The following is a 12,500-nucleotide window of genomic DNA, read 5'->3' as shown; positions in this document are numbered from 1 at the left end:
GCCAACGGATATGGTGAGCTACATGGTAACATACAGAGTGCCTGTAGACCTACTTGTCTGGAACATGCAGATGTTTGGCATTACATTTACGTTTACCTCTAAAATGATGTCTAACATGACCAGTTACATAAACATTGCATGTCCATGGCAATGACTGACATTGGCTACGAATAGCCTGTTAAATAAAGGTACAATATTAGATCTGATAAGGCAGCATTTTGAATAAAAGCTCCGTGACCCACCCAGAATGGTTCCGCGCCCCTTTTTTGGGTCCCGATCCACCAGTTAAGAAACACTGACTTAGTGCCAGTGAGAGGCTTTGGGGAAGCCTTTGAGCTGCTCTGGCTGCTAGACGGCTGTCCACAAACAGCTTGCTCTTTTTTTTGTTTACTTGTTTGTTTGTGTCTTTCCTCCGACTTGTGTACACACTTCGCCCGTCTCCTCTCACACTGAAGTGTGTGTGTGTGTGTGTTTGGAGAGGGGGGGGGGGGGGGGGGGGGGGGGGGTGGTGTACACAGTTCGCCCGTCTCCTCTCACACTGAGGTGTGTGTATGTGTGTGTGTGTGTGTGTGTGTGTGTGTGTGCGTCTCCTCTCACGCTGAGGCAACTCCATGCAATGTTCCGGTCACACTCACAACGCTCGTATTTACACAATAACCTCCATGACCAGTCAGCTCAGATATAGCGTTGGGTCAAGCGTGGAGGCCGAGGATACATATATCCGGCCTACTGTTGTCCAGCTGTTATCTGTGTGTGTGTGTGTAAGTGTGTGTGTGTGTGTGTGTGTGTGTGTGTGTGTGTGTGTGTTCGCATGTGTGTGTGCGCGCTCGTGTGTGTGTGCGTGTGTGTGCTCAGTGTGTGTGTGTGTGTGTGTGTGTGTGAAAAGACTTGTGTTGGACATCAAACTGTCTTCTGTATCTATGACTAAATGGATGGGGCTGAAATGAAGGAGGTTGAAGGAATAAGTGTTTCTATTTTTGGCCAGTGTCAGTCTTTTCCATTACCGCGTCTAATTCCTCCATTCAGGGAGCACTAGAGGATGTTTTCATCCTGCTTGTTTGTGTAAAATTTCAATTAAATATGAATCCCAATACAAGTGAATGGAAGCTAAGGGAGTTTAGCTACATTTAATGGGATATCACAATGCGCTTGCTTTTTCGATTCGCAGAAACATTGTGAGTCGCTTTCGGAAAGACGAGCAGAACACATTGACTTTGAGTGGTAATTATGGGGTGGGGGGGGGGGGGGGCATTCAATGGCTTCATCAAGACCTCTGCAGCTGTCACACACACACACACACACACACACACACACACACACACACACACAGCCAATGCATGGCTTACTGCCTCTTCACTCTCCTTTTCTAATTAGAAATAAAATTGTTTGGCTAAGATGAACAAACTGGAGACAGTTGACTTGGCAATCATCACCGTTCCCCATACTCTGCATTATGTGAATGCAGTCAGAACTGTGTGTATGTACAGACGTGCGCTATTTCACAGTGTGCTGGATAGATGTTAATTTCCTTGTGCTAGATGAATGGAATTTCACACAGCAGCCAATCTACAACCCAGGCTATTTACCGTCAATAAACAAAATCACCAACAAATCACAAATCACTAATAAAAACAATTTCTCTGGTATCAGAGACGGTTGAAAAAGGATGAATTTAAGGATTGAATTTAAGGATCTTTGCTGGTATTAAGCAGGCACCTTCCTTCATTGGCCCTTCACTGAATTAGGCCCACGACACCTCTAGAGGGCGCAGCATTATTATGCGTAAGCAGGGTTCTTGTCCTAATCCTATGGTATGTGCATCTTTTGTTTTATTATTGAACAACAATGCAGAGGTTACTTTACCCAGAGCCCTAGAGAGACAATGGCCGGGTTTCCCAGATTCGTTAAGAAGCTCTTAAGTGCTAAGAACTTCTTAGGAGTATTCTTAGAACATTCTTAGAATGTGGGAAACCTGGCCATTATCATATCTTTATGGCTCTGACTCTGCCCAATGAAACAGGAAGTGACTTTGCTCAGGTCACTGAGGCCTGATTCCTGAAGTAAAGCCATCAGACTTGAGAAGTCTCCTCAATACAGGTACTTCAGCTGAAGGTGATTAGCTGCTTCTGCCCTCTTTGTGAACTTTTTCACTCTTTCTGATTTTTGCGCTGAAGGCGTGGAGATAGTTGGGGGTCCAATTTCCTCAAAAATAAAGGAGATGATTGGTTGTATTTTTAGCGAAAAGGCTAGCAGACGGGGTCAGAAGCTCTCAACTCCGTCCTCTGGCCACAGAACTGACCCTCAGTGTCAGTGACCATCCCTGGCCCCCGATGATGGTCTCGGACGCTTGGAGGGGTCCAGGCGCTGATAAAGGTGCAATCAGCACTAAAGTGTGTGTCTTCGTGTGTCTGCACGTCTCCATTGTAAATCAACACTAACGCCACAGGACAAGGTGTCAGAGCAGTAAAATGCCTCCATTATTCTGACAGGAGAAATGGTAGGAAGGCTGTGTGTGTGTGTGTGTGTGTGTGTGTGTGTGTGTGTGTGTGTGTGTGTGTGTGTGTGTGTGTGTGTGTGTGTGTGCACGCGTGCGTGTGTCGGTAAGGCGAGGTAATGGTCTTCTGGTCATAATGAAATAAATAAATATGTGAAAACGGCGCGCAGAAGAAAACTAATTTCAGTAAAGGCGGAGCTGCGCGTGATTGATTCTCTGAAAGGCATTAGTCTTGTTGTCACAGTATCCCTGGTCATCTGTTATGCTGTGAAAGCTTTTACACATGTAGTGGAGAACACACGCTAGTGAGGGAGGGAGGGAGAGAGAGAGAGAGAGAATAGAAAAATTAAAAGAGTGAGAGAGAGAGAGAATAGAAAAAAAAAAGAGAGAGAGAGAGATAGAGAGAGATAGTAGAACAATAGAGAGATAGAGAGAGGGGATAGAAAGGAAGAAGGGATATAAAATAGAGAGAGAGAGAGTGAAAGAAGAATGGGATTGTGTGATTGTTGTGGAGTTGACCTTTGCCCTCTTGTATATATGAGTGAGTGGTCTTTATGTGATCATGAGGCGAGGGGGAGCTGGGCTATAGGCTGAGCTATACGTCTTCCTGTCTCATATATGCCTCTGCCCACACCGTCTCTACGGCGACCCCATCACTCACTCTTACACTTCCTGTCAGTTAGAGTCCTCTCAACGCCACACTGTCACCCCAAGACACCTTACACACACACACACACACACACACACACACACACACACACACACACACACACACACACACACACACACACACACACACACACACACACACACACAGACTAACCTGCATAAATAGACCCATACCAACACACACACACACACACACACATGCATACATTCTGACACACACAGAGGGGCCTGGAGTTAATGTGTGTGTATGTGTGTATGTGTGTGTGTGTGTGTGTGTGTGTGTGTGTGTGTGTGTGTGTGTGTGTGTGTGTGTGTGTGTGTGTGTGCGTGCGTGGTGTGCATGCGTGCGTGTGTGTGTGTGTTGAATGCTGCAGACTGCTGCAGTAGAGTGGCAGTGTGTAGAGGGGCCTATTGTTAATGTTCCCGAGGGGGCCTATTTGCTGCGTCATGCTAACTGTACCTCCCCCAGGGAGACGCAAGCCTGCTTTAGCTAACAAGCCAGATTCCCCATAATGTGTACCGGAATGGCCCTTCACAGGCGCGCGCACACACACACACACACACACACACACACACACACCCACACACACACACACACACACACACACACACCCACACACACACACACACACACACACAGGAATGGTCCTTTGTGGCTCCCCGCCACATTAGTGGAGTCTCGTGCTGACAGCCTTCTGCTGCGGCAGCGTCGCCATGGGAACACTTTATTCTTCATGATTGGCCCCCCGTGCGGCAGCCTGGCGCCTGGCAACAGGTCCACACCGCGTACCAGCAGCGAGGGCGAGGAAGATGACAATATTGAAGATGATGATGATGATGGTGATGTTACTGTACCTCCCACTGTGTTACAGTCAGGAGAACTACAGGAAGGAGGTACTACAGTACAGTAAACTGGAAATAAACTCTTACTCTCATACGCACACACACACACACACACACACACACACACACACACACACACCAGCCTGAACATAAAGTCGTCACAGGCCACAGCGATGAAAGGGAGTGAGTGAAATTAGCTGTGACTCTATTCAGATGCTATTCGCGTCACACAGATGGCTTTGACGATCATGATCTCTTTCTCTCATACACACACACACACAACACACACACACACATACAGTATGATATCTTCCTCTCTCTCCACTTCTGCTGCATCATTCTCACTGATCACTGAGCCCTATACCAGAGCAGGTTCAGTGCTAACTCTATATTCTGGTGTATCCAGAGGTGGAGAAGTCCAACTTCAGAAAGTTAAAAGTCCTGCCACATACTGTATCTGTGCCACTGCCAACCACTCAATTCAACCAGCTGATTCTAATTAGCCAGGTAGAGCAGCTAATTGATTACATCACCTGTGTGAAGTGCACAGGTAGAGCCAATATACAGTACTGTATGATTAGGCATTTACGTTCTGAATCAGGAGTTTTCCACCTCTGTGGTGGACCCAGACGAATCTGTTCACAGATTTGAGTTTGATCTGCAGGTCCTTCTGGTGACCCTCCCATCGAGACCGGTTTCCAAATCATAAACACAGGAACCAATCACAATCACTTACAGTATGCCATGTGGCGGGCTTTTGCATGATAACAGACAGAGGACTGTTTAGCAGCCCTGTCCATCACAACCAGTGGCTGTTCTGATGATGTCAGAGTTGTACTATATGCATGAAAGTGCAATCCAAGCACGCACATCCAATTTGAATAATGGGAGCAGGGCAAAAAGGCAAGTACTAAATCAAAAGAAAGTCCGCTGCAACCAAAAATGTTGCTCCCAATTTTTTATTATTTGAATAACCGTAAGCGTTGTACTATATGGACATGTATTTTGGGGGGGATTGAGCATTTAACATTTAAAACCTTCATTTACAAGAAATATGCTTTTGCTAAACTGCCGGAAAGTACTGGGTAAGAGTTTAATGTGCCAGTTTAAGCTAGATTTCACTTGGCTAGCCCCTAGGAAATCACAAGTGAATGGAGGGTCTCCAGACCCATTCTCAATCACTTTGAAAAGCACTGTGGTGTTAGCCAGGCTAGTTCTCTGTGCCTGTGGACAGAAATGCTACAGATGGTGTTAAAGATGGCGCCCGCTGGCTTTACCACAAATGTGCTGTCCCAAAAAAATATTGTTGAAGTCCCGTCCAAATTGTGTGAAGGTGATTTGTCTTTGGTCTGTCATCCCTCAAGATGCTGCAGGTGTGTGAGTTTGATTCCACAGTGTGAGCCTCATGTACGGGACAGTCAAAACGCCACAGTTGTCTGCAGAGGAATGAAATGTAGTCAACGCTCACAGCACAACGTTCCCAGCAGCTGTGTCTGTCGACATGATGTCAGTCAAACAGCGCCTGGCTAAATCTTCATTGAGTAGTTTTATCTCTCTCTCTCTCTCTCTCTCCCCCTCTCTCTCTCTATCCGTCTCTCTCTGTCTCGGTAATGAGGCCCTGCTTGTGAAGCTAACATATGTGAAGAAGCTGTGTGACAGCCTGCAGGCTCGCTGTCTCCAACGTGTGCTGCGTTAGCTCTAGACACTGATCTCAGGTCTGTCTGTGGCAGTTAGCATCGCGTTTCGAACAGGTTTTTGATCAGTGCAGTGCTAGGTTTGACAGTGACTGGATGCCTTCTGCCTCTGAGGAGAAACGTCATTATGAACCTTTTTTTTTTTTTTTGCCTTGGAAACATTTTAATATTCACATCATTACACCCCCCCCCCCCTCTCTCTCTCTCTCTCTCTCTCTCTCTCTCTCGCTGTGCTCTCTCTCTCTCTCTCTATCTCTCGCTGTGCTTTCTGTGTGAGTGTGTGTGTGTGTGTGTGTGTGTGTGTTTGTCTGTCTCTCTCCACTTCCTTACCAACCTTTTGTAAATTGCCTCTTTGTGCCAAATCTGACATTTGGTACACAGAGAGCCTCGGTCTTGCTGTCAGCTCGTTGACTGCACTCGCGCCGGCTTAAGAGCTTAGCGTCGGCTACACTGCTATAAGGCCTCCACTGTGAACATTAATCGCAGACCAGCCCAGCATTGTCTTAGTAATAATAACAACTAATTCGACTCATCCTGCCAACCTGGGCTTTAGCCCACGCAAGACCAGCTTTGCTGGACAGCTTTCCACAGATTACTGTCATCTCTTTCTCCTCTGCTGGACGTGTTTCTGGCTGAACGCCCACCGCTCACGCCTTTATTTACACCCTGTGTGGATCCTCTGTCATGCGCCGAGGCTACGCTCCCTTGTAGGCTGGTTTAGATGATGGCTGGACTAATTAAATAAAAATAACAGCTTTTGACATTGTAATTGATTAAACCAAGCATAACTTTTTTTTCTTCCTTTTTTTTCCCTCACTGATAAACATTTGTGAGCCTTCCTTTCTCTCCTGCTGCAGCCTTGAACTCTGAATCCCACAATGCATCAGTTTTATGGGGGTTGTGGGGGAGGTCACAGCCAAAGAGATTCATAGAGAATGGGAGTGGCTGATTGATTTTAGTTTTAAGAGCAACAGAAATGCTTCCTCAGCAAAAGCGAAGATGAGGTCATAGGTAGCATGTGTGTGTGTGTGTGTGTGTGTGTGTGTGTGTGTGTGTGTGTGTGTGTGTGTGTGTGTGTGTGTGTGTGTGTGTGTGTGTGTGTGTGTGTGTGTGTGTTGTGGATGGGGTCAGGGTTTTCAACTGGACAGAGAAGGTGATGAGACGTGTAGCAATTTTCCGATAGTTTGGCCAGACAGTATCTGACAGCATTCCGAATCTTCTGATTGGATGGTCACGACAAGTTGCCTGCCGAAGCTCTCCAGGATAAATTTCAGTGTGTGTGTGTGTGTGTGTATGTGTGTGTGTGTGTGTGTGTGTGTGTCTGTCTTTCAGTGGCCAACAACACTGGTTAGCAACGCAGCTCAAAACATAACCTTGTGTGTCATTATGTTGATGAAACAGACAAATAATGTAATTGCAATTGTCAGAGGTTGTTTTTTTGCATATCGTTATTGAATATGTTTGTCTTCCATCTCTCTGTTTTTATAATCATGTACACTCTGTCAACCCCTATTTATTTCCTTCCGCCTTTGCAAATAATAAAGGGAGTTATTTTCAAAGCTTTTGTGAGAATTCAAGGTCTCAATTTCCGATTGTTAGACTGATGGGGGGCTGATTGATAATATAGTGAGCGGAAATCAGTGTTATGAGATTCTCTTGAGTTTGTGATGTGTGTTTGATGCGTGGTAATTCCAGTGTGTATTGAAAAGTGTTTTATGTTCATGTAATGTAATTTTATTTTAGTTTTTTCTGATTTGTTCTCAGGATTACAGGGCCGAACTTGTCCTCCCCTATCATCAGCAGTGTGTATTGAAAAGTAACGTTTTTATGTTTTTTTTCTGATTTGTTTCAGGTTTACAGGGCCGAACCTGCCCTCCCCCATCATCAGCAGCAAGAACTGGTTGAGAATCCACTTCACAACGGATGGCAACCACAAACTGAGGGGCTTCAGTGCTCAGTATCAAGGTGAGAATGAGTCATGAATCAATGAATCAATGAATCACTGAATCACTGAATCACTGAATCAATAAATCAATCATGAATAAATGAATGAATGAATGAATGAATGAGCAGTGAACAGGTGAATGAATGAATGAATGAATGAAAGTAAGATCAGTGCACATGTGGATGAATGAATGAATGAATGCAAGAAAGAAAGAAAGAAAGAGCAGTGCACATGCAAATGAATGAATGAATGAATGAATGAATGAAAGAAAGAGCAGTACACATGTAAATGAATGAATGGCAGAAAGAACATTGAACATGTGAATGAATGAATGAATGAATGAATGAATGAGAGCAGTTAACAGGTGATTGAATGCCTGAATGAACGAATAGATGAATAGATGCAATCAAAGTGGCCCTTACAAGGTTAATCTGTAGCAGTAAAGTTACATATGTAAGCCCAGCAAACAATGGATTCACTAGCATGTAACATATGCTAACATTCCCATATTAGCTTGATATGTGCACAAAGTGTAGAATTCAAGTCAAACAGTCAATCAGTAAACATCGAAAAAAAGTGTGTGTGTCTCTGTGTGTGTGTGTGTGTGTGTGTGTGTGTGTGTGTGTGTGTGTGTGTGTGTGTGTGTGTGTGTGTGTGTGTGTGTGTGTGTGTGTGTTTTGTATGAACTCAGCCGTCTACCTCTCTTCCCATTAAATAGAATGGACTAAAACAATGATCTAATACATATTTAATACAGTAAAAACAGTAAAAAAATGTAATGCAGATGTACCTTTGTAGCCGGTGCTGAGTTCTACTGCAGGGCCCCCCCCCTCCTCTTCCAACTCCACCCATCCTCGGCCACGAGCCATCTCATCACTGTCCGCAGGTCAGAGGTCGGCTCAGGCAGGAGATGAGCCGGAAAAAAAGGGATTAGTTGCTCCGCTGCCGCAGACTGATCCGGAATCAGCGGGAATCTCACCTTCTTCCCGGCCCCCCCGTCTCCCTAAAGAGATCAGGGGAGAAGCAAGATAGGATTACAGGTTGCGATAAACAAATCACGGTTTTAGGAAATCAGAGAGTGTAATTGTGTGTGCGCGTGTGTGTGTGTGTTCGTGTGTGTGTGTGTGAGGGGGGGAGGGTGGTGGATATGGGCTTTGATAGTGATGTGGGCTTTAAGCTCTTAATTAAATTTCCTGTTACACCCTCCTTCTGTATCACACACAGACACATGCACACACACACACACACACACACACACACACACACACACACCACCACCACCACCACTTTAAAGCGTAATGCTCTGAAATGGCTAATATCCAGCGAGCAGCGGCTCTAAACACAGTAAGTCACTTAGGCTCATCTGTCTTTGTGTTGTTAGCAGGATGGGATAGGATTGGACAGCGCTCAAGAGCTGCTGTGCTGTGAAGAATAGGGCCCTGCTCTACTCCCCCACACAGACTCTGCACAGCCCCTGCACACAGCCACATCAGGGCCACATCAGGGCCACGTCAGGGCCACGTCAGGGCCACATCAGGGCAGACAAGGAGAACAGTCTTGTGTCGTAAAACACATCATGCTGATCAAGCCTGATCCTGCTTTTAATCAAGCCCAGACAGGGGCCAGATCAGAGCCACATCAGGGCCATATAAGGGCCATATTAGGTTCACATCAGAGCCACAGTAGGGCCACATCAGGGCCAGGTCAGAGCCACAACAAGGCCAGAAGAGGGCCACATCAGTCACATCACAGACAGATCAGGGCTACATCAAGACCAGATCAGAGATTGCTGCTAACGTCTCATAAACGTTAATGTTACTACATGCTAAAGAGTGTGATCTGTGTAGGGTAAAGAGTGTGTTCTGTGTAGGATAAAGAGTGTGTGTGTGTGTGTTCTGTGTAGGATAGAGAGTGTGTTCTGTGTAGGATAGCAGACTTCCTCTGAGCGAAGACGCTGCAGGTCTATCTAGACTATCTATCAACCATCTCACATCCTATGGAATGCGTATAGATAGACCATTAGCCTGGTGATCAGGCTTATCTGAGCTGAGGGAAGCCAGAGTTCATCTTTAAGTCGATGTGTAGGATTGGATCAAAATCAAATTATAGAACAGCACAAAGTCTCAGCGGAATAAAACGCAATATAACACGCGGCTCTATTCTAACAAGGTCGGTATTTTACTGGAAATTTAACAATGGAGTGAATCCAGTTTAATTGAATAGTGCAGATTGAAATGGGATCCCTGTGTGAGTGTAAAACGCTCGGCTGGATGGAGATTAAGCCGTTCCTTATCAAATGCTGGAGATGAAGCAGCTTTATGCCGTGATAACTTAATCAGGTGCTCTCCAGCATTATGCGCCAGGATTTGGAAACGGCACACCAAATTGTACCAATTGTGTTTTCTCTTTCATCTTAAAGCATACTATTTGGAGCTCTTAAATGGAAGTGTGTGTGTGTGTGTGTGTGTGTGTGTGTGTGTGTGTGTGTGTGTGTGTGTGTGTGTGTGTGTGTGTGTGTGTGTGTGTGTGTGTGTGTGTGTGTGTGGTGTGGTGTGTGTGTGTGTGTGTGTCTTTGTCTGTGTGTGTGTTTGAGGAGACAACCTCCAGATTGGTAACTTTGAACAGCCTGTACTTTCGCCATTGTTTTAATGGCAGCAAAGTTAATGTTAAGTTAATGCCCTGCATCAAATGCAGAGGAAAAACAAAGACACAAAGAGTAGTTGGAACTGAGTAGAGAAATGTATTCCCGGAACATTGCTATTTTATGGATATTTATATTTTATTTTATTTTATTTATGAACAAAGTGCCGACAATCACCTTGGGCTTAACTAATATTTTATTAGTTTTATTGTTATTGTACTGTACGACCTTGACGGTACATGGTGTTTGTTTGTGTGTGTGTGTGCATCTGTCTGTTTGTGTGTGTGTGTGTGTGAGAGAGAGAGAGAAAGAGAGAGAGAGAGATAGTGAGAGAGACAGAAATAGAGACAGAGACAAAAGCAGGAGCAGAGAAGCTGTGCAGAATCAATTGAATTCGTCCAACTCGTAACAGGAAGTGTTTAATGCACTTGGACTGAATTCAATAAGTGAAATTCACCATGCCAAATGGCATCTTCCTCCCATCCCTGCTGTCACAACACAGCCCCAGACACAGAGAGAGAGAGAGAGAGAGAGAGAGAGAGAAAGACAGACAGACAGACATACAGAGAGAGAGAGAGAAAGACACAGAGAGAGAGAGAGAAAGTGTGTGAGAGAGAGAGAGAGGGAGGAAGAGAGAGATCATTTAATGTTCTCACAGTAATGCAGGCTCAAGAGAGGCTGTACTGAATTAAACATGGTGCAGGTTAGTTGTGCAAGCTGTGAAAGGAGTGTATGTGTGTGTGTGTGTGTGTGTGTGTCATGTCTGGGGACAGTGTCTCAGGGGAGCAGACACACACACACTCTTTGAGGTTGAGTTCTTTGAGGGAACCCTACACCACTGCTCTGGACATTTCTCAATCATCATCATCACACACACACACACACACACACACACACACACACACACACACACACACACACACACACACACACACACACACACACACACACACACACACACACACACACACACACACACACACACACACACACACACAGCACTGTTGTCATCGCCTCTGACCCGCCTATATCAGATACACAGATGTGATTGGTGCCGCTCGACTCCAATGGCATGGGTAAAGAGCATCATTATTCGCTGAGCAAATTCAAATTGTGCTTTCGAGAGATCTCTGGATTTCCTGGGTAGCTGAAGAGTTGTGCCAATTTGAATCAGAATGGTTGGTGTAAATTACATGATTTTTACTCTCTGAAGCTGGACTTACACCACTGGTGATGATTGTCCACTGTCCAGACTAAAGGGACATTCACACCAAGAGCGATAACTATCACAATAGCTTTAGAATATATTGCTCTTGTTACAGTAATATGAATGACGACGTTCACACATAAACTATAGCAATAACGACATGAAGAACGATATCGTTGGGGGTCATTTTCAGGGCGATTTTGAGAACGATGAAAAGCTTAACAGCCAATCAGAACCCATCACATTTGATCCATCTCACGTTATTAACATGAGGAGAGACTTTTTTTTTATCACTGGTCAGCGTGAACGTTTTATCGTTATGGCTATAGATATCGTTAAAGTTATCGTTCTTGGTGTGAACGGCCCTTAAAGGAAGTCACAGGGACTAAATGATTATGCTCAAAGCAACAACTCCCGGTTGGCCACATATCAGAAGATACTGTGTGTTGCAGTGTGCTGTACGCCTGCTGTGTTGAACCATATATCTTGCCCTGCAGGGTAAGTCGTACATATGTCCAGGAGGTTAGTGTGTTGTAACACGCTGTGTTGGACTATATATCTTGCCCTGCAGGGGAAGTCATACGTATGTCCAGTAGGTTACTGTGTTGTTAGCACGCTGTGTTGGACTGTACACCTGGCCCTGTGGGGTCAGTGGTCTGTTCTTTGATTGGTCGGCGCACGTTCACGCTGTTCCTCCTCCTCACCTCCTCCTCCTCCCCTCCTCTCTCCCACAGTGAAGAAGATGACCGAGCTGAAGTCCAGAGGAGTCAAGATGCTGCCCAGCAAGGACAACCACAGCAAGATATCAGTGTGTAAGTCCTCCACGCTGCACCACAGCATAGCCGGCCATTATAGCACACACACGCACACACACACACACACACACACGAGCGCACACACACCAAAGCCACCCAGAACAATATATTCAAAGTGAGGCAGGTGTGTGTGTGTATGTGTGTGTGTGTGTGTGTGTGTATATGTGCATGTGAGTGAGCAGTCTGTCATTA

General features: G+C 45.4%; 1 protein-coding gene across 1 annotated transcript in view; it reads left to right on the top strand.

Moving 5' to 3' along the window:
* The window catches only part of csmd2 (CUB and Sushi multiple domains 2), a 398,565-nt gene that overhangs the window by 186,570 nt on the left and 199,495 nt on the right, over window positions 1-12,500 (top strand). Inside the window, 2 exon segments of the mRNA XM_062529179.1 lie at window positions 7,553-7,665; window positions 12,228-12,305. Coding sequence (XP_062385163.1) covers window positions 7,553-7,665; window positions 12,228-12,305 — 191 coding nt within the window.

The sequence above is a fragment of the Sardina pilchardus genome, chromosome 24 (assembly GCF_963854185.1).
Source record: "Sardina pilchardus chromosome 24, fSarPil1.1, whole genome shotgun sequence".
NCBI classification, from domain to species: Eukaryota; Metazoa; Chordata; class Actinopteri; order Clupeiformes; family Clupeidae; genus Sardina; species Sardina pilchardus.
This window is presented reverse-complemented; position numbering and strand designations above follow the sequence as displayed.